This window comes from Onychostoma macrolepis, chromosome 04 (genome assembly GCF_012432095.1).
Source record: "Onychostoma macrolepis isolate SWU-2019 chromosome 04, ASM1243209v1, whole genome shotgun sequence".
In the NCBI taxonomy this organism is placed as follows: domain Eukaryota; kingdom Metazoa; phylum Chordata; class Actinopteri; order Cypriniformes; family Cyprinidae; genus Onychostoma; species Onychostoma macrolepis.
This window is the reverse complement of record NC_081158.1, coordinates 13,506,216-13,528,844: the sequence shown is the minus strand read 5'-3', so window position 1 is coordinate 13,528,844 and position 22,629 is coordinate 13,506,216. Positions and strand designations below refer to the sequence as shown.

The 22,629-nt window shown below is 40.1% G+C and overlaps 1 protein-coding gene across 1 annotated transcript; it reads left to right on the top strand.

Annotated features, from left to right (window-relative positions):
- The first annotated feature begins 1,394 nt into the window (after positions 1-1,394).
- Positions 1,395-21,361, top strand: LOC131538950 (SE-cephalotoxin-like). The gene is made up of 5 exons (XM_058773158.1): positions 1,395-1,404; positions 15,476-18,039; positions 19,043-19,179; positions 20,274-20,389; positions 20,581-21,361. Exons 2-5 carry the CDS (start codon positions 15,531-15,533, stop codon positions 20,705-20,707), a joined length of 2,889 nt encoding a protein of 962 aa, XP_058629141.1. The 5' UTR covers positions 1,395-1,404; positions 15,476-15,530; the 3' UTR covers positions 20,708-21,361.
- Positions 21,362-22,629: the final 1,268 nt, after the last annotated feature.

The window sequence follows — 22,629 nt, the reverse complement described above, 5'->3', positions numbered from 1 at the left end:
TAAATGCAAGGCATAATTTAAAACTTTACATAAGCTATATTAAACTAAATTACTAGGGCTGTCAAAATTAACGTGTTAATGCATTAATGCAAATAAATTTTAACAGTGCAAATTTTAATAACGCAGTGCGCATTTTCTGTTTGACCTGTGGCCTAGCCTGCAGTTGGAGAAATGGAGATGCTGCACAGTGTTGCCAACTTAGTGACTTTGTCGCTTGATTTAGTGACTTTTCAGACCACATAAGCAAATGTTTTCCAAAAAAGCACCTAGCGACAAATCTAGCGGCTTCTTGGACAAACCTTATTTAGCTTCTGAGACTCGCCAGTACTGCTGCAGAAGCGCGAGGTCTTGCTTTCCCAGTGCGCACACACCTCTCTTTCTGTTTGATCTGTTCAGCGAGCGGCTGAGAGGAGCAGCGTTTTCAGTTAAAACAGATATTATGTTGCTTCTCTAATTGTACAAGCAAGATCACAGCACAGCCATTATCTTTATCTTATGTGTATTTGATTTCATCAGATGACGGCTCGATTATGTGTATGTGTGTGTGTGTGTGGTCCTTGTATTATGGGATAGAATAAACAGTTCATATAGTATAAAATTAGTATGTCTATAGAAAGTGCCATAAAACATTAACCTATCAGTTTAGTTTTCTGTTGAAAAGTTCTATCACCCATTATAGAATGAAGGGGTATCTCATGTTGGGCCTGTTCAAGCTCTTTCCATTTTGTACGGTATTCATCATAAAACCAGCAGGCTAAATGTCTTGGTTGTTCCAGCTCATAGTAGTCTTCTCTATCATCCTAATCCTTAAACAACTGTGAAGTGTTAAGTCAAGTTTTTATTTTTATTTTTTTGATATATCTACAGTGGCATGCAGATGTTTAGGCACTGCTGGTCAAAATTTCTGTAACTGGGAATATTCTGTAACTCCAAAATAGGGGTAAAGATTAATTTTAAGCAAGGCTAGTGTGTTACAATATTAGATTTAAAAAAGAAAGGTGCATCATGCAAATGTTTGGGCACCACAAGAGATTTTTATTTTCATTTATTTATTTTGGCAGTTGACATACAATGAGACATACTGTCTGAAAAGAAAGAAAAACAAATAAATAAATAAATAAATAAGGCACATGCAAGTGAGTTTGTAATGGAAAAGGACTACAAAGCAAGAGTTTGAATGTTTAGAATTGACATTAATTCTAGGGGACCACTAGGGGTCATTATGTCTTTTTCATGTTTCCATGGACTTTTTTTCATTTTTTTTTATCAAACTTAGACCTTTTTTTTTTTTTTAAACCATTTCTTCCTCTTTAATTGTCATGTGATTCATTAGCTTTATTATAAATAGCCCAGTTTTGGTTCTAGTCTTTGTTTGAATTTGTACCTGTATGATCGTGTGTTGAGGTGAGTTATTCTGTTGTTTTATTGTTTTGCATATTGTATCTCAACATTATTTTCCTTTTTCCTAAAATGGTTAACTCAAATATTTTTAGCACCATGTATGTTGTGGCAATCTGGTAGTCAGTGGTCTGGTTGTTATTGTTTATACATCTGGTCCTTTGACATCATTCAGCGTATTTGATTTTAATAGACATTAATAGATGCAATGTAAATCAAAACAAAAATAGATTTACAGAGCAGAGGCATGATTTGGGTTTGAGTTGGTTTAACTTTCAGAGTAGGTTTAGAGTTGACAAAATGATACAAATCCAACCTGGTTTAGATCAAGTTCAATAACTTCACAACACTCAATGTAAAGGTTCTCTGTCAATTTAAAAGCTACATATTAAAGCCTGGGTTTGTGTGTATATATTTGTATTATTTAAATGAAAAGTTTATTATTAATTGTCAATTTGTAATTATCTGAATAAATTAATTAAATGATTATAAGTCATATAATAAATACTTAGCAGCAAAAGGCAATTTGGCCTCTTTCACTGTAATTTATTTATTTTAATTTGGAGCAAGAGATACAGGGGAAGTGTCTTTATTGATATATGTCACTTTGCTCACAGCTGATTGGTCCAGCTTTGGTTTGTGATGTGTAAGTAAGACCAATGTAGACCAACATACCAAACAAAGTAAGACATTTAAAATTATGCCAAGCATGGGAAGGACAGGCAATGAATACACATATATGAATACGTTATATGTGGCATATAAGAATTATGAGTGGATTTGAGCCTGGTGGAAGGGGAGATGAGACAGATATGCAGGAAGGACCGGGAAACAAGCACTCTTCTGCAATCAGATTGGATACCTTTTGATTTAAACTAGCTGAACAAACTAAGTTTCAGAGTAAGTTTAGGAATTCACAAAACCATACAAATCCAACCTGGTTTAGATTAAGTTCTGCTGGCTCACAATTTTCTATATAAACATTCTCTGTCAACTCAGACTTTGTGATTAACTCTGAAGTTACCTCTGATTATCTCTGGAGCTGTGATATTACAATTGCATTGTTTTTTTGGACACACATAGCATTCTTGAAAAATTCCAGTCTTGTTTTAAGAATAAACACAGTATTGAGTCTACCCTGTTAAACAACATTTTGCTCACTGTCGACTTTGAGGATTCAGTAATTTTAGTGCTTATAGATTTGAGTGCTGAGGAAGTGCCCTTTGCCGGTTTAAATCCTTAGTAATCTTAGTAACCAAACCTTTTCAGTAGGCATTGGACACTGTCTGACACTGTAGCATCTATCTGCTTTTGAAACATAATGACAAGAACGTTTTAGAAACCTTGCTTGCATGTCTAGCGAAAGATCTTGGTTGTCTCTAAACTTTTTACATTTAAATGAGAATAAGACAGAAGCAATTGTTTTTGGGCCTTCTGTGGGTAAAGGAAAATATATATTTTTTCTCCCTCAAGTTTTACCAACATATAAATACAGTAGTTAAGTCAAGCTTTTTCATTTAAAACTTATGTCTAAAGTTAAGTTTTTCCTTATCTCTTAGGCCCTGTTTACACTTGGTATTAAGATGCGTTTTGGTGGACAAGTGGACAATGGAGACACTTACATTTACATTTACATTTACATTTAGTCATTTTGCAGACGCTTTTATCCAAAGCGACTTACAATTGGGGAATACATAAAGCGATTCATCTTGAAGAGGCAATCAGACAGACGAAGTGCTTGCAACACCAAGTCTCAGGCATTGTTCAAATAAATACAAACTACCAAAGGAAGGAATAAGTAAAGAGAATTTTTTTTAAGTTTAGGATGAAGTCAAGTGCCGTCGAAAGAGATGAGTTTTCAGTTGTTGCTTGAAGATTGACAGGGATCCAGCATTGCGGATAGGGGTGGGAAGATCATTCCACCAGCCAGGAATGGTGAACGAGAATGTTCTGGAGAGTGATTTTGAGCCTCTCTGTGATGGTACCACGAGGCGTCGTTCACTAGCAGATCTCAGACTTCTGGAGGGGATGTAGTTTGTTAATAGAGAGTGCAAGTAAACGGGTGCTGAGCCAGACACTTGCCTGTTTACACCTGGCATTTTAATCCGTCTCTTCTGTCCACTTTCGACCACTTCTGACCAGATTATCTCCCATGGTGCTGATTACGTCAAGAGAAGGATAAATGGACGGATCCCTCTGTCGACATCATAACACAAGCAGGAGGGCTAAATTTATCACGCACTAATATTACTTCTGCTTGTACTTATACTGATGTTTCTTTTTCGTGTTATCATAAGATAATAATTCTGGTTCAGCCTGTCAAATCGCGTCCTTGTACGTCTCGCAATAATTACACGTGTAGGCCTATTAGGTCAGTAGGTGGAGAGCAGTGGCTGCTCGAACGCATTTGACCACATCCGCGTCTACACTACGAGCGCAATCCGGTCGAATGCGTTTTTGACTACCTCTGGAAGTGGTACGATTTATGTGCTCACACTATACGGTCCGATTGTCGAGCGCGATTAATGTGCTCACACTATACGTGTGAAATACTCGTGAAATACTGCGCTTGCGCAGATGATGACACCGTATATGGACGATAGCCAGAGATAACTTAATAATAATAAAATATTGGCGATATCGTGAGGATTTGGCATTTCCAATTAATGTATTAAATTATTATTATTATTATTTTTATTATTAGTAGTATTATGGTAGTTTTATTATTAAATTTATAGGTCTACTACAATTCATTTGCCCCGAAATAATTGCGCATTTACTGCACAACTGAGGCGTGGATAATAAAAGATTAATTTAGATTTAGATCTAAACCTACCCCTTACAGAAATCATGCAAAAGCATAGGTTTTATGAGCGCGTGCACTCTCTAGGATCGAACCCATGATCGCATGATCACATGATTGCGTATTGTCGTATAACGCAATGCTTTACCAACTGAGCTACACAAAACCCGAATTATAACGCAGATAAAAGAGTACAAAACATTAATATGAAAATGTCCTGTTGCCGATAGGGGCACAATTGTAGTATATGCTCTGATGGGTCGTATTTCAGGGATTTGGACAAACGACCTATACGGGCGTATTGGTTGGAGGACAGGTTGAGACAAATACCTTGAAATATATCATCTGATCGATGTCTTGAGGTGTGGTAACCGTAGTATAAGCAGAATAATTGACTCCGGGCCGTTGAATTATTAGAAAAATAATGCACACCGAGGTGTAATGGCCGCATCACCACCTCGGGTGTGCATTATTTTTCTAATAATTCAACGGCCCGGAGTCAATTATTCCTTACTTATACAACTTTTCATTAGAAAGAATCACCAATAACTCTGCTTTGTCTACAACTTACATTTCACATCACTACTAAATGCACACAAGAACTGATATGGGAAATAAAGGGATGTAAGATCGCGTGAGAATGCTTGTGTTGGATGCTTGTTATTCCTATCCAGGGGCCCGTTCTTTGTACATCGTTTATTACATCTGAGATGATTTGAAAGATTCCAGATCTTCTAATCCTGATAACTGATCTCTGGCTAATTTGGTTCTTCAAACGAATTTGTGTATTAGATTAAAATATCTGGATTAAGTTGTCTAAGATTACTGCGCGTTCTCGTGTTCCCCAAAAAGGGCAGATGTATCGATACTCAAAACCACGAACAGCAATGCAGCGACTGGCTGGCGGCAAGACAGCAACGTAATGACATCATATCATTAAAAAAGACACCTGACGAAAAAGTTGACAAATTTCTGAAATTTTAAAATGTTAATTTCTGGACCTTCCTAAGGAAACAGCCAAGCGAACAAAACTACATAAATGTTATAATACATAAATGAAATGTGCACTGTTTTTAATTTATTTGTCATTTTTTTTACATGATTCCCAATTATTTATTTTCATGATTTCTAGTATTTGTACAGGCTTTACATTTTTATGTCAATGTTGTAATTAGCAATTCATTTAATTTTATCTTTGAAGCAAATTTCTTATGTGACAGCATTAATTGAAGTTTCTTAGAGATCCAAATATCTGCATCTGTGCTGTCACGAATCCGGTTCATGGTCTTCCGTCCACTCACCATCAGAGGTCGCCCTTCCACCACATTGACTCTTGACACTACTGTTGCACGCCACCCACGGACTACAATATCCATCATACATTGCACTGACGACACACACACACTCACAGCTGATTGCACTGATCACACAGCTTACATAAACCATGGACTTTCTCAGTCACACTGCCGTGTATTGTTCTGTGTATAGCACTCTTCTAGCGCTAGCTGCCTTACCAAGCCATTCCGTGTTTCTGTTTAATTCCTGTATTGTTCTGCGTTTTTCACTCTCCTAGTGTTAGCTGCGATACGGAGCCTGTCTCGTCTTCCTTGTCTTAGTTCCAGTATTGTCCTGCGTTTATCACTCCCCTAGTGTTAGCTGCGATACGGAACTTGTTTCTTGTTTTCTAGTCTGTGTTCCCTGTCTTTACCCCTGTCTCACCATTCGGACTCTGTTTATGCCCTGCCTGGATTATTTCTGTGTACCTGGACTATCTCTCTGCCTTGCCCTTTGGATATTGTTCGCGCCTTGCCTGGATTATTGCTCACGTTTCAGATTACCTCTTTTGTCTAGCCCTCTACATACCTGTTTGCCAGTTGTTCGACCCTGCCTGTATATTGACCGTGTCTATAGTATTATAGACTACACAACATAGTTATATTATATTATTAAATTGTTATATTATTTTCAAATTAATTTTTTAATTATTATTATTTTAAATTATTGTCCCTGGACCAGTAGGGTACTCTTGTAATAAAGTAACGCTGGCTGGGATAGATTTTAAATGTCAGTTCTGCTTAAAAAGATGCAATCTAATCCTGTTTACATGAAATAAACCTGCTCCCGAGCAGGTTTAAGCTTATGGACCTGTTGCTATGACAGCAAGTCCAGGATGAGCTTCGAAGAACCAAATGATCCCAGATCAAGCAAAATAGTCAACAATCAAATCCAGCTAACTGAGTTAGCGACGTACGAAGAACGGACCCCAAGGTTGCCTTTCCCAAAAGCATCATACGCCTAAATTGATTTTAGAATCAATTGTCACCAATGGAGCTACAATCAACTTAAGAGTACGTTGCTTTTGGGAACCACGGCCCAGATATTTAGCATGCCAAATATCCCACAGGCATCAGCAACATGTTGGCGATTCTCTCAGGTTGCATCTTTGATAACACACACTACGCAATTGCCACTCGCGTGAACAAGCACTGATTTGCCTGCGATTTTGGGCTTTTGTTGGCAATTTCCACAAAACTGCCAGCGAGTGAAAATTGGAGCTAAAATTGTGCAGTCTGGGCCTGGCATTACATTGATATAGTAAGTAGCTGCCTTCTCAAACTCTCGCTCCACCAGCCCTGTTTATATAGTGTAGAGCCCCCTACCCCACAATAGGGCCTGGCTACAGACATGCACTTTCAGATTGCACTTCTGCAACTGATGTCAATTTAGGGTGACCAGATTTCTCAACCAGATGGTGGAATATGGGGCGGGTGGGAAAGGGTGGGCAATGTGACCACGATATGATACATTTTATTTCATCATATTTGTATGAAATTCAAATAACAAACCATAAGACAAATATGATAGAGATACAAATTAAATAAACTTGTTTTTCAAATATAGTAGGTTTATTTAACATGTATACATTTATTTATCACCTTTTGTTGTTTGATTAAATTTACGACACAGACAGGTAATAACGAGATGTTATGTCGAGCTCAAATGTGTCCTCACCTGCACTCAAAGGTAGACACAAATCCGCCATTAAGGCAAGTAACAGTGAGTAAAACAATGGTAATGTGTGTGAAGTGTAAACAATGTAAGCAAGATTAGTGGCAATCACACTGGCAATGCTAACAGGCTACAGGCTAGTAGAAAATGTGCAATTTCTGTGTCCCTTTAAATGCAAATGACCTAATGCTCCCAACCTGCTTTTCAGAAGAGGGCAGAGCTCCAAGAGCTGCAAGAGTGCTGGCCTTTGCAAATAAACATTCCACTACTAGTACACGTCTGTTATCTTTACAGAAAACGTACTCAGTTTAAAAGTCAGTCATCTGATTACTGTGCATAATTAATGCACATTTATAAATTACACAGACAGGGAGTAAGCCGCGATAAAAATAACGTCATAGCTGGTCTCATGGTTAGCGTGCTATCACAAACTTTACAAGTCCCACTTGTGATTATGAGCTCGACAAATTCAAGCAGTTGACTTTACGTTGCTTTCATATGCAATTTTTTAACTACCACATTTAAAGACAGCATCAGTAAAAACAGGCAGAGACTTTTGCAACCTTAGCCTTACAGAGTGCCAAGAAGCTCTTGTCATGATAATAATTATGAGGAAGCAGAGATGCAAGTGAAAACTCAGAATTTAATATATATATAGTCAGATACAGTCACAAAGCCGGTAGACGAGGATGATGATGATGATGAAGGTGATGATGTTGATGATGACACGACACGGGCGACACAGGGACTTCGATGGTCGTGATGGGCTCGGTGAAGTGCTCGGTGAAGATCCAGTGAGGTGACGTAAATCCATACAAAGAGACGACAAGACGATCAGGAACTCGAAGACAGGAACAAACTTGTATGGGACATCACAGGGAACCGGAGACACTCACAACAAACACCAAACAACGCTCTGACAAAGGAAAGGACAAAACAGTGAGTATTTATGGGAGTGTGAATGAGCTGCAGCTGGTGTCAGTGAGTGTGATCAGCTGAGCGCTAATTAGTGATGACACCTCGGTCACGCCCTACACACACACTCACAGACATGTAAACAACAGAGCCACGAGACCCGAAGGAAACAGTGAATTCATGAACCGTGACAGTACCCCCTCTCCTAGGAACACCTCCTGGCGTTCCCAGACTCCCTTACCTGTTGATTGTAATCATCGATAAGGGAGTGATCCAGGATGTTTCTCGCAGGTACCCAACTTCTCTCCTCCGGACCATAACCTTCCCAGTCCACCAAGTACTGAACTCCGCGTCCCCTCCGTCTTGAGTCCAGAATACGGTTGACCGAATAGGATGGTTCCCCATCTACGAGACGCGGTGGGGAACCGGAGCTGGCGGATGTCTGAGAGTAAAACACGGGCTTAATTTTGGAGACATGGAACACGGGATAAATTCTCCTGTACGCAGGAGGGAGGTTAAGGCGGACTGCCACCGGACTAACAATCTTGGTGACAGTGAACGGGCCAATGAATTTGGTAGCAAGTTTATTCGAGACGGACCGGAGAGGAATGTTCTTAGTTGAAAGCCACACTTTGGAGCCGACGACGTATACGGGAGGCCTAGACCGGTGGCGATCGGCTTTGGCCTTGGTGCGCGCCCCCACCTGGAGTAGAGTCTCACAGGCTCTAGTCCAAGTGCGGTGACACCTCTGGACAAATGCGTGAGCGGAGGGGACCGCGACTTCGGACTCCAGACTGGGAAAAATTGGTGGCTGGTACCCTACACTACACTCAAACGGAGATAGGCCCGTGGATGACACTGGTAACGTGTTGTGGGCGTACTCCACCATAGAGAGTTGTTGACTCCAAGAGGAAGGATTCTTGGAGACTAAACATCGCAGCGTTCTCTCCAGATCTTGGTTGGCTCTTTCAGTTTGGCCATTGCTCTGGGGGTGAAACCCAGAAGATAGACTGACAGTCGCCCCCAGTAATTTACAAAACTCTTTCCAAAATCTGGATATAAACTGGGGTCCTCTGTCGGAAACCATGTCTATCAGGAGGCCATGTAACCGAAAGACGTGGTTAACGACAGCCAGCGCTGTCTCCTTGGCTGAGGGCAATTTGGGCAAGGGAATGAAATGAGCTGCCTTCGAGAACCGGTCCACCACGGTTAAAACTACCGTGTTGCCCAGGGAGGGCGGGAGGGCGGTAACAAAATCTAGAGCGATATGGGACCAGGGTCTCGAAGGAACTGGCAGCGGCTGAAGTAACCCAGCAGGAGGTCGATTGGAAGTCTTACCAGTGGCACAAACTGAACAAGCCAAAACAAAACTGTGAACGTCACGAGCCATAAGTGGCCACCAGAATCGTTGCTTGACCAAAAACGTGGTACGACTGACTCCCGGATGACAAGCCACATTGGAGCAATGTCCCCATCGAATAACGTCTGACCGTAGTCCCTCCGGTACAAATAAGCGGTTAGGTGGACACCGAGTCGGAGGCGTTACCCCTTCTAAGGCCATCTTGACCTTCGATTCGAGCTCCCATGTGAGTGTGGAGACAAATAGGGTCTCGGGTAAAATGCACTCGGGAGTAGACGGGCGTGCGGAACGATCAAAAATATGCGATAAAGAGTCGGGTTTGATGTTTTGGAACCCGGGCGGTACGAGAGAAAAGTCAAACGACCGAAAAAAGTGCCCACCGAGCCTGCCTGGAGTTCAATCTTTTGGCAGTTCTAATGTATTCAAGGTTCTTATGATCGGTCCAGACTATAAAAGGTACCCCGACCCTTCTAACCAATGACGCCATTCCTCCAATGCTAATTTGACTGCCAACAATTCTCGGTTACCAATGTCATAATTACGCTCAGCAGGAGATAAACGATGGGACAAAAGCGCGCGCGGATGCATTCTGTCGTCTGTGGGAGAACGTTGTGATAACACTGCGCCTACCCCCACCTCTGACGCGTCGACCTCCACCACGAACTGCCGTGAAGGATCAGGGGTGATCAGGATGGGGCTGAAACAAACGGCCCTTGAGTTTGGCAAACGCAGCCTCGGCTGCGTCTGACCACCTGAACGGAGTTCTGGGGGAGGTCAAGGCAGTCAGAGGAGCGGCTAGTTGGCTGAAGTTGCGAATAAAACGCCGGTAGAAATTGGCGAAACCCAGAAACCTCTGTAGGGCCTTACGGGAATCTGGGTTTGGCCACTCCACCACAGCCTTAACCTTGACAGGATCCATGCGAAGACCCTCAGACGACACAATGTATCCCAAAAAAGGAACCGACTGTGCATGAAAAGCGTATTTCTCCGCCTTGACAAAAAGCCCATTCTCTGAAGCCTCTGAAGCACTCGCCGGACGTGCTGCACATGTTCCTGGAGAGAAGAAGAAAAAAATCAATATGTCATCCAGGTAGACATATATGAACTGATCGACCATATCTCGCAGCACGTCGTTTACGAGTGCCTGGAAGACCGCCGGGGAGTTCGATAACCCAAACGGCATTACCGAATATTCAAAGTGACCCCTGGGGGTATTGAAGGCGGTCTTCCACTCATCCCCCTTCCTGATGCGGACCAAATGATAAGCATTACGTAAGTCCAGTTTTGTGAAAATAGATGCTCCCTGCAACCTCTCGAAAGCTGAAGACATCAACGGCAAAGGATAGGTATTTTTTATGATAAACAGGGAAACAGTGAATTCATGAACCGTGACAGCTCTTTCAGAAAGGCAATTTAGAAAACAAAATATAACTCCTATGTTTATTGGTGTATCCCAAAACACAACACTTGTTGTTACGTTATTAATGCCACAAGACAACGACTTGCTTGAACCTCTGATGATTTATTATGTGCGCACACACCTAGCACTCAACTCTCCAGCATGGTGCATCAATCAGAACTGTCCGGTATGCCACACCTTACCGGAACTATAATTGTTATCAGGCATAACATCACATCTTCCCCCCTTTAAAAGTAAATAACTTTCTTTCGAAATATTTTGTTCTGTCAATTTGTTCTTACGCCAAATATAACATTTTGATAACATCACAACCAAAACATCACAGAATTTTCACAATAAACTTTTTTTCTTTTTTAACGGTTTGATTTTAATTTTTATTGTTTTGTTTTAGAAATGGAAAAATGTAAATGTACGAAACGAAAATAAAAATAAAATTGTATAAATGAAGTAGTTAAACAATTTAAATAAGAAAAAATATATATAAAAAAACCCAGCAAAAACAAATCAAACTTTTTTATTAAGATTTTATTGAACCACATAATTAGCCAAATTTTTCGGTAGCTTCCTGTTTCTGGAGGCAAGGAGAGACTTCAATGATTTCCTTACTAAATAATTAGTTTTTTTTTCCGGGCCCTGGGAGCTGATGGTTGGGGTGCTGGGGCATCTCCCTCAGCAGGGGCATCTTTCTCAGGTGATGACTCCCGGCACTCCTGGTCTGCAGCATCCCTCTGCTTTCTAGTACGGTGAGGTCTCTCCTGGTCTGCAGCATCCCTCTGCTGTCTAGTACGGTGGCCCTCAGGTGATGACTCCCGGCACTCCTGGTCTGCAGCATCCCTCTGTTGTCTAGTACGGTGGCCCTCATGAACCTTGTGCAGCATTTCCTTGTGCATCGATGCAGGGATGACAAACTTGTTTCCCTTGAAGATGATGTCATTCACTACTGAAAGTTCAGCTCTGCATGACCAGTAATCTTGAATTTGCTTTGGACAGTCACTTTTCTTTTCTGGCCAACCTTTCAGTATTGTTTCTCCGAGTTGTGTCATTGTTCCATCCGCATCAGTTGCATTTCTAATTTGTTCAGTTTTCTCTGGGGACACGGGAAGAAAGGTTACAATCATGTCAACATACGCTTGTATGTCTGCACCTTTTTCACTGATAAGGTTTTCATGCTTGTCGACAGCCCGAGAGAGTGTATCAGCTGCAAACATGAATTTCCCTGGTGTGTAGATCATTTTGACGTCGTATTTTTGGAGTCTAATGAGCATTCGTTGGATCCTCATGGGCAGTCATTTAAAGGGGTGGTTTACTGTTTTTTTTCTAGGCTTGATTGTGTTCATGGGGTGCAGTCTAATATGTGTTCATGCTTCGTTTTTTTAAAAACGCATTATTTACCTTTATTCCACACAGCTCTGTCCCTTCTCTGACAAACGCCTCGATTATTTCCTGTTTTTATGAAGCCCTCCCTCAGAAATGCGTGATGGGCTCTGATTGGTTAGCTGGCTCAGTGTGTTGTGATTGGCTAAACCGCCGAGCGTGCGTCTAAATGTCTCTGGTTGTATTGTAAACAATGGCGTAGTCTATATTGCTTATCAATTTGAGCCCGATTGAGATGCAGAGGATATTAGTGAAGAGGATCACGCAGAACCTGTGCAAGCACGGCTCTTAATGGTATGTTTGTTTGTTTGTTGTCTTATACTTTTAGATACGCTGTTATTATGCTACTGCTTATGTTAGCTTTTAATCGTTGCAACGATTTTTTTTCTACACACACATATTGGTTTTAGGCGGTCAATCTGATTTGCAGTTCTTGATACGCTTGTTTTCTCTTGCAAAACGCTGTGCACAGGCTTGCAATACTTTTGGCTGTATTTGGGCAAAACAACAGTGCCAAAAGTCTAAGTGAGGAAAAATGGAAGTCAGAAGAATACAGATCATATTTATTGTGCCTTAGCATGAAGTTGCAGTTTCACAATACATGAATTACACTTACAAAAAACAATAAAAGGCTGCAAATCTTTTCTTGCGCATGCAAAATTAATTTACGCTTGCTATCTTATGTACACTTTCACAAATCTTACCCTGCGCATGCAAATCTTTTTGACGTCATTTTACCTTCATACCCTTTACAGTTCCAAACGATGTATTATTATTCTTACCTTTATGAGCAACAATTACGGCGTATTTAATTTGTTTCCACTGATGTCCTGAAGTGTGCTTCAGCTTCCACTCTCCGCATAAACGATTGGTTATGCGCCTAATAGCGCACATTTATCTAGGTTAAATGTTTAAACTAACATTTTGATATTCTTTAAGTATTTTATATCTATAGATTTTATTTTCGGCAAGTCGTAATTACATCATATGACATTGTCTCATTTGATGCTCATAAGTTTCTTCATATTGCGTTAGTTTCTCATAACGGCAAATCAGTAAAAGAATAAAAATTGCACTACGATAGATCCCCATGATAAGCCTGCTTTCCCTGCTTGAAAGTTTCGGTCCAATGAATGGATGACCTTAGCGCACGTGTGGTTTTGTTTACAATTTCTGGTTCACTTGCAAAAAGGGCAGTGTGAAAGCGAACCGCACCAAACAAAAAAAAATCAACATTGTATTTGGTCCGGACCAAAGCAAGTGAACTAGCGGACTTTCCTGGTGTGAATACACCCTTAGTTTCCTCAGTTCATTGTCTGGTATTATCCTAGTGAGTCTAAGCTATTTTCATTGTTTTGCCTCAGATTACTCCTTTTTCTCTTGACTGGCCCCTTTGCACAGTGGATCCTTGCCTTAATTTTCCTTTGCTTCTCACATGCAATGTAACAATATCAGCAGATATTTAGGTGAAAAAAAAAAAAGACTGGGAGGAACCAGACTCAGCACAGGAGGCCCATCCTCCTCTGTGAACAAACAATACACTAACTGTATATTAAGTTATATATTAAGTTTCATAATGTGTTATACAAGTCATGACTTTAATGATTTATGTTTATTTTGTGACAAATCAAACTGACAGCTCTGAATGTAAATCATTATTGTAGGTTTACAATAGTGAGTTGGGGTAAGTCAAGAACAGAAACAATCTGTAGTGCAGCTTTAACAGCAAAGAACTGACAGTGTGTGGCATTATAAGCAGATTGTGAACTAACCCTTTTACAAGTGATTTTAAAATACTGTAGCTGACTGCCCACTGGAGTTTTTATTTTATTTTACGCAACTGTTTTTTCAGAATGTATTGCCTTATTAGTTCCATGATGAGTCATGCTTGTCACTTGACACACCGCAACCACTATAGCTCTGTATGAGTGATGTATTGGTTTCATTGAATTTTTCCTCTTTTATTCAGAATTCACAAATGTGTTATGACATATCTGATATTCAGATTCTCAAATATGTGCAAGTTTGAATATGGTTGTTTAAATACCTTTATAACGATTATTCTGGTTGATCTATTACCTGCGATGGGCACTACCATGTTTATGCTGAATCTGAGCTGTTGGATTTACAACACATAAATTCATCCTCTCCTCCCAAAAGACATGAAAAGAAAGTGGCCAGTGAGCTGGGAGAAGAATAGCATAAATATATGAAGGGTTTATAGTTACCAACACAATGTGAATTTGACATAAAACACATTGTCAAATTATTTTTGAAAGGATCATTATTTCCACTTCCTCTGACATCAGTGTATATTTTACAAACCATAAATATATTAGTACCTACAATACCAAAAATTATTCAGACACCAGATATAATTTTTGATATCTTTTTACTAGTCGGTGCAGGACACTATATTTCATTTATGTAAGTGAGGATAGCAAAATAAAATGAACTGTGGCATATCACACCCAAACATTCTTAATACAGTGGACTACCAGTAAAATTGATAAACATTTGGGACCAAAAATTATTCAGACACTCTGACCTGACCATGTTTTGCTTAAGAGTTTTTTCTTTAATTGCTAATGCGACCTTTTTACAGACTTAACAAAATTAAGCATATCTTGGTAATTGGCTGACCTAAACTGGTATTATCTAATTGTGTTCTTAGCTGACCGCTATTCAGCCTAATTCATTACATGCCTTTCTATCAAAGTTATCTGATGTCATTCAAATGAATTTGTTCTGACACAGTTTAACTCTTGAGTTCTTGTCATATTTTATTACCATTTTCTAAACTATAGCAAATTAACTGTGATAACGTGAGAAATATTGAAGGTGTCTGAATAAATTTTGGTTTGACTGTATATGTATTTAAATGTATGAAACTTAAAATATACATTATGTGGTTGAAAACACTGAAAATGTGTAATATGGCTTGCACTGAGTGCATCCAACATTGCCAGACAAAATGCAATTTAAGCAGATTTGAATTTAGCAGTTGATCATGTGACGCACTGATCGTTCTGATCACATCAGTGCGATTGTTTGTGTCAAAGTGTTAAGCGACACCAGGCCACATCACATATTCAGTGCTTCTACTTACACATTTAATGCATTCTTTTTTAACAGGTTAAATTGCCATGGCTTCTGGGAAGACTTTCCTCACTATCCTTTATCTGCTTCTATACAGCTGTTTTTGCAGAGCTGAAATTGATGTCTCCCAAGTCAATAAAGTGGAGAAGGGCATGACAATGACTAAAGATTTTCTCCAAAGTCTCGGTGAAGTTTTTAAGAAAGAGGGTGACAAAGCTAAACCAGTCGGAGATGTCCTTAAAGTCTTTGGTTCTCTTGGCAAAGTTGCAGCAGGTTTTGGCTTTATTGGGTCATTAATTAGCTTCATCTTTGCACTCATTCCACAATCGGATCCAACACTGGAGTTTATGAAGGAACAATTTGCTGAGGTCAACCGTAAACTTGACTCTCTCTCCCTTCAAATTTCCACCCTGCAAACAGAAATGGAATGGACAAGCTATGCAAGCAGCTACAGCAAAGATGAGAATGTGATCAAGAACTCCTGGGCCAAGTTAACAGAATTCATACAGACTGCTCCTTTTGCCTCCACGCAGGAGCAGAAGACCAGGCTGGCTGAGAGGTTCACCACTTTCTATGAAAACACTGGCACAGAGAACAGTGTTGCTAATTTATACAGATACATCACTGAGAACAATTCTGTCAGTTTGAATAAAAATCTCTTAAAGCTAATCATTGAGAAATCCAATGGTAATTTTAATGTTCTGGTGCAATACTCCACCTACTTCACCACTCTGATGGTTTCAGGACTGAAGTTAAATGTGTTTTATTACAAAATGAAGGGCTATGATGATGAATTAAAGGCAAAAGAAGCAGTCACACAACTGTCCGACACTTTATCAGCCATACAGGATGCCTTGATTGAGTGTGCTGGTGACTTTGAGAAGTGGGCTCACAAGGACGCTGTGAAACTTAGCAGTCAACAATTCTCAAGTAGAGAAAAACTAGCTTCAGATATTAAGCATCATTTGGAGAGCAAGTTCCACTGGTTCAAATGGGTAGTGATTGCCCACCCAAACGATGCTAAAAATGAGTTTACCTTTGGAGAGTCGATTAATATTGATGTTCAAGAAAAGACATCTGTTCACATAATTCATCAAGAAAAGGGCTCTGCCATTGATAAAAAAATAAAGGACAATGTTAAATCCAGTTTGCAAAGAGAATTCTTAAATCCGATCATGATCCAGCAGTGTGCAACAATGAAGGATAAGCTGCTCCACATGTTTGGCGCTAAAGTTACAAGCCATATAAAGTTTCTTCATGCTGTTACAAAACCATCAGAATATGCTCAAACAGATGTGCCGGATATTAAGCTGAACTGTAAATTTCCACCACACTCAGTGATTCTCAGAGACTTTAATTTCTTCCTTAAAGAAAATACTGTGGTGAAAACTCCTTGTTCAGGTGTGAATTGTAATAATGGAGAATGTAAACTCATCAAGGACACCACACAAGTATTCTGCAAGTGCCATGCGATGTTCCATGGTCCAGCTTGTGAGGAAAGCATTCAAAATATTATTGACTATGCAGCTCTTGAAGGTGAAATCAATGGTATGATTTATAAACCAGTCCCTGATCTGACAACAATTTATTTTAGTGTCAGGGAGCTGAAAGAGTACACACAAGAAATAGTTGAGTCTGTCCGACTTGACATCCAGTGGACACAAATCTTTGTGAAATACAGCAACGTGATTCAGAAGTTTCGCTACATCAACACATTACATTTACAATTTATAAATGGTACAATAACCCAGCACCACTATGTTTCTGAAGTTAGAGCTCAGTTCACAGGGGGACACTCATTTCAATTTTATCTCAGAGAATTTCACCACATGATGATGGGCACTGGATTTGGAGACAAACAAAACATTCTGGATATGTTTCGCAAGTCGCTGGTTCAGGACTCCCAAAAACAGTCTGGTGAGCTAGTAGAGTGCTCAAAATACTACACAGACCAAATTGATTATTTTGTGCGCTACATGTTCACCCTAGAAAAGGAAGCTGTTTTAGCTTGGTCAAAATATCTGCTGGTCACTGGAAAAGCAGGGAACATCGTTGAGAAGGTTTTTAAGGATTATGTTTCGCAGCAGTGGAGACTCTTCAATAAAAACGGATGTGGCCCTCTAAAGGCCGCGGATCTTCAGAACAACCATTGCAAGGAGCTGTACCACAGCACAGCCCAGCAGCAAGTCAAAATTAAATGTGGTGGATTATTCAAGCCTTTCCCACATACCGTGGGGTGCTCTGGAGGGCAGTGGAGCGCCTTGCCTGTCTGCTACGCTGAGCAGGTAAACGGGAGAGTTGAGTGCAAATCTGAAGGTAGAGCCACCATCTGTAAGGCCTCATGCTCGCCTGGCTGGGGCTCCGCCACACACCGTCTACCTGCTCAGTATAAATGCCCACAGCAACCCTGTCCATCCTTCACACCACACAAGTGTAACAACTGCATGCAAAACAGCTTTTGTAAGGCCCATGAGGTCTGCACTGGCTCCATTGGCACATGTCGTGAAACATGCCAAGTTAAACCCTGTGGAGTGAACGCCAAATGCTTCTCCTTCAAACATAACAGGAGCTGCACCTGTGTGAGCCCGTGGAAAGGAGACCCTTACAAGGGCTGCAGAAGTCAAGACCTCCAATGGGTTCAGACCGGAAGAGTGCCCAGCAGTATGCAAACTCTTTTACTTTACATATACTCACATTAGATTAGGCTGATTCTTAATTTTAATGAGCCTATGTCCATGCTTTCAAGTTATCACAGATCTTCACAGTTTTAAGCACATGACCATCTTTATGACTGAGCCTCTTCTGACCAATTATGAAATGGTATTACAATGGAATGTACTGATAAGCACAGAAAACTTAAGGACAGTTAATTTAGGAGCTGTGCACTTTATCTTTATGCTAATCTAAGACAACAGCATTGTCTCTTCAAGATAGAAAAATCTACTCTTAAATCATTAGCCGCTTTTCCACTGGTGGGCCAAAGCGAGGTTTACAACTAGCCAGGCGGGGCCAGTATAGTTTATGTATCAATGATTTATGATAAAATATTTTAGAGTGACACTAATTTATTCATTTGTGTCCGAAGTGTACATCAAAGATACTAAATCAAACTAACATGTATCATTATCTAACATAAAAATAGAACACACAAACTTGTTCAGTCGTGGCTGTTCTATTTATTTGTAATCATAGAAATGCACAAAACTCAATTAGTCCATTAAAGTCCCAAGGGCGAACACATATAACACAGAAGAAAAATACTGACAAACCCTCATATGTTTCCATCAAATTTATAAAAAAAATATAAGTTATTTTAGATGCTTGCTGGTGTCTGAAGGTGAGTTTTAAAATAGATTAAAGTTTTGTTTTAAATGCTAGCTGACACTTTGATATGAAAACACAGGAAATGAGAAGTAGTGCTGACCATCTCCTAACTTGGATAAACTCCGCCTTTGTTCATGACCCGCCTTGGACCAAGGTGTTCAGTGGGCTGAAAAACCCTGGCCGTTGGCCCAGAGGAAGTCCCAATAAGGCACGATCAAGTCCCGGAATTGACATTGGAAACGCGACTGGCCCTGACATTCACTACCAGGCTTGCTTTTGGCCCAACAGTGGAAACATGGCTATTGGGCTTAATTAACCCATAAATCCTTGTGGTTTACAGATGCTGTTCGGTCTAAAACCCAATTTGCAGTGTGCAAAGCCATTGGACCTGACAGCGGGTGGCACAGTGGGTTTGTAAGGAATCAACACTGCGTCTATGAATATGACTGGAAAGAGTATCAGGCCAATAGCTATGAGGTACTCAGTGCAGTATTCTATTTTGGTCACACTTTATTTTAAGGTCCAATTCTCGCTATTAACAAACCTATAGGCCCTTTCGCACCGGAGGAACCTTTTCATAGTACCCGAACTAATTGTGGAACTACCCACTTTTTGGCGTGTTCGCACCGTGGGAACTAGGAACTGTTTTAGTTCCCGGAACTCCGTTTGCAGGAACTAATTAGCTCCTACTTCAGAGTAGGGTCTAAAACAGTTCCATAGGAACTATCGCGACGTAAGTGTACGCTGATTGGCTAAACACGTACGAAAACGCCCTCTCCCGCCATGATTTAAAACGCCGTGTAAACACATACTGTGTAAACACATACTGTGTAAACACATACTGTGTAAACATCGCATCAACTTATATTTTGCAAGAATGGAGAACAGCGATAGATGGACGGACGCTGAAGTGCAGGCACTTTTGAACATTTTGAACTCCTTTCCGATCTTTCAATCACTTGATGTATAAGTTACGTCGACATTCCATGTCCATTATTGTGAACCCCACAAGACGCAACAAAAGCACAGCTCCGATCACAGCATCCTCCATCCTCCTGTTGTTAACGTTGTTCTTCTTTGTTTTCGTTGTTGAACGCCGCGCACAAATGATGTCGCTGTCGACCGGCTTATGTCACTTCTTAGTACCCACTGTTGGTGCGAATGCAACCCTTTAAATGGTACTGGGAAATAGTTCGCGCAAAATCGTCCCAGTACTTTAGTACTGTACTTTTAGTTCTGGAACTAAAGCGGTGCGAAAGGGGCTATTAACTATGACTTTTGCCTCAATAAACTCCTAATTTGCTACTTGGTTAGTTGGGTTGGATTAGGGATGTAGAATATGGCCATGCAGAATATGTGCTTTATAAGTACTAATAAACAGCCAATATGTTTATAATAAGCAACTAGTTAATAATGAGAATTGATCCCTATACTAAAGTGTTACCATTATTTTTATATTTAAAACACTGAAGATAACAAATACATGCAGAACAATTACACTGTAGGAAAGGAGATGACACCTGTCCTATTTCTTTTTTTTATGCATTCTTTATTGTATAAATAATTTGCAGGTTCTGGTTGATCCATGTGGAGGACGTGGTTGGAAATGGATGCACGGGAAACACGGGAACATGGTCTCATATGACAAATCAAAAAGGTTTCGTGGAGTCAAATACTACGTGTGTAGGTTAGTGCCAATACAAATACAATTCATAATACTCTTGCAAAAAAGTAAACCTTTATAAAAAGTTGATCTTGGCAGGCTTTAACTGAAAAAAAAAAAAATCTCAGAAGTAATGGAAATGTTTTGAGTTAAAAATCATTTCTCATTGTGCGTGTTTGTGATGGTGTTCTAATGTGCTCTTTCTCACCCAATAGTGCAACACGTGATGGCCTTGTAGGGAAGCTTTTCAACACTCGACACGGCTTTCTGTGCCATATTGCCAGGAACAGAGATACCAGGGATAGCAGTTTCTATGCTCTGGTTCCACAACCATGTGTTTGAAGACACTTCACCGTGATTCACTATTCAGTGCTTAAGTTTCTCTAGTTCATTTTTCAAGCTTTGCATTAGCGGAGGTGCTGTATTCATCTTTCGAAAGACCTAAATGAGCAGAAATACCCAACTCTCACAAAACATTTAAAAATGTAGTGCATACACATACAGTTAATATTAGTATTTTTATTCAGTTATTTTGCAGTGGGATATTTTTAGGATAAAAAAAAGAGTTCAAAAACATATTGGAGATTAAAATTTGATGAAAGTGAACAAATGGAGGACTGTACATTCCCACCTACAGGATATGTTATGTACATCTGGAGTAAAATCCAATGTTCTCTGCACAGTCAGTATATTTGTGAAATCAGTGCCATAATGTCCTTTGCTACCATCATGTTGTAAAATTTGACAGTGTGCAAATTCCAATGAAAAATAAGTGCTTCAATGTATGTTACTAGATTCATATTAGCTGTCTTGCTACTATTACTATTATGTATGAATTTTATAATATACAGTAAATATTAATATTATATCAATATATTATATTGTATTAATATTAAGCAAAAATAAAATTAGATAGGTAATTCTTCTTTTTATAAGTGCAACAGACTATATTTCTATCCTTCACAGCCTTGATTTCTTTGCATTAAAAAAATAAAACATCAATCTGTCTCTATTGCACATCATTCACAGCCACAGCAGAGTCCACATGAACAGTTTAAATATATATACATATACATATATATATATATATATATATACACACTGAACAAAATTATAAATGCAACACTTTTGTTTTTGCCCCCTTTTTTCATGATCTGAACTCAAATATTTTTGAGTGTATTTTCAGACTTTTTCTATGTACACAAAAGGCCTATTTCTCTCAAATATTGTTCATAAATCTGTCTAAATCTGTGTTAGTGAGCACTTCTCCTTTGCCGAGATACTCCATCCACCTCACAGGTGTGGCATATCAAGATGCTGATTAGACAGCATGATTATTGCACAGGTGTGCCTTAGGCTGGCCACAATAAAAGGCCACTCTAAAATGTGCAGTTTTATCACACAGCACAATGCCACAGATGTTGCAAGTTTTGAGGGAGTGTGCAATTGGCATGCTGACTGCAGGAATGTCCACCAAAGGCGTTTCAGAGAATTTGGCAGTACATCCAACCAGCCTCACAACCGCAGACCAAGTGTAACCACACCATCCCAGGACCTCCACATACAGCATCTTCACCTCCAAGATCGTCTGAGACCAGCCACCCGGACAGCTGCTGCAACAATCGGTTTGCATAACCAAAGAACTTCTGCACAAACTGTCAGAAACCGTCTCAGGGAAGCTCATCTGCATGCTCGTCGTCCTCATCGGGGTGTCGACCTGACTGCAGTTCGTCGTCGTAACAGACTTGAGTGGGCAAATGCTCACATTCGATGGCGTCTGGCACTTTGGAGAGGTGTTCTCTTCACGGATGAATCCCGGTTTTCACTGTACAGGGCAGATGATAGACAGCGTGTATGGCGTCGTGTGGGTGAGCGGTTTGCTGATGTCAACGTTGTGGATCGAGTGGCCCATGGTGGCGGTGCGGTTATGGTATGGGCAGGTGTATGTTATGGACAACGAACACAGGTGCATTTTATTGATGACATTTTGAATGCACAGAGATACCGTGACGAGATCCTGAGGCCCATTGTTGTTCCATTCATCCACGACCATCACCTCATGTTGCAGCATGATAATGCACGGCCCCATGTTGCAAGGATCTGTACACAATTCCTGGAAGCTGAAAACATCCCAGTTCTTGCATATCAAGATGCCACACCTGTGAGGTGGATGGAGTATCTCGGCAAAGGAGAAGTGCTCACTAACACGGATTTAGACAGATTTGTGAACAATATTTGAGAAAAATAGGCCTTTTGTGTACATA

Coding starts and splice junctions, on each gene's coding strand:
- LOC131538950 (XM_058773158.1), top strand. CDS start 15,531: ATGACAATGACTAAAGATTTTCTCCAAAGTCTCGGTGAAGTTTTTAAG. Junction 18,040..19,042: donor GACCGGAAGAGTGCCCAGCA/GTATGCAAACTC, acceptor TGTGGTTTACAG/ATGCTGTTCGGTCTAAAACC. Junction 19,180..20,273: donor ATCAGGCCAATAGCTATGAG/GTACTCAGTGCA, acceptor AATAATTTGCAG/GTTCTGGTTGATCCATGTGG.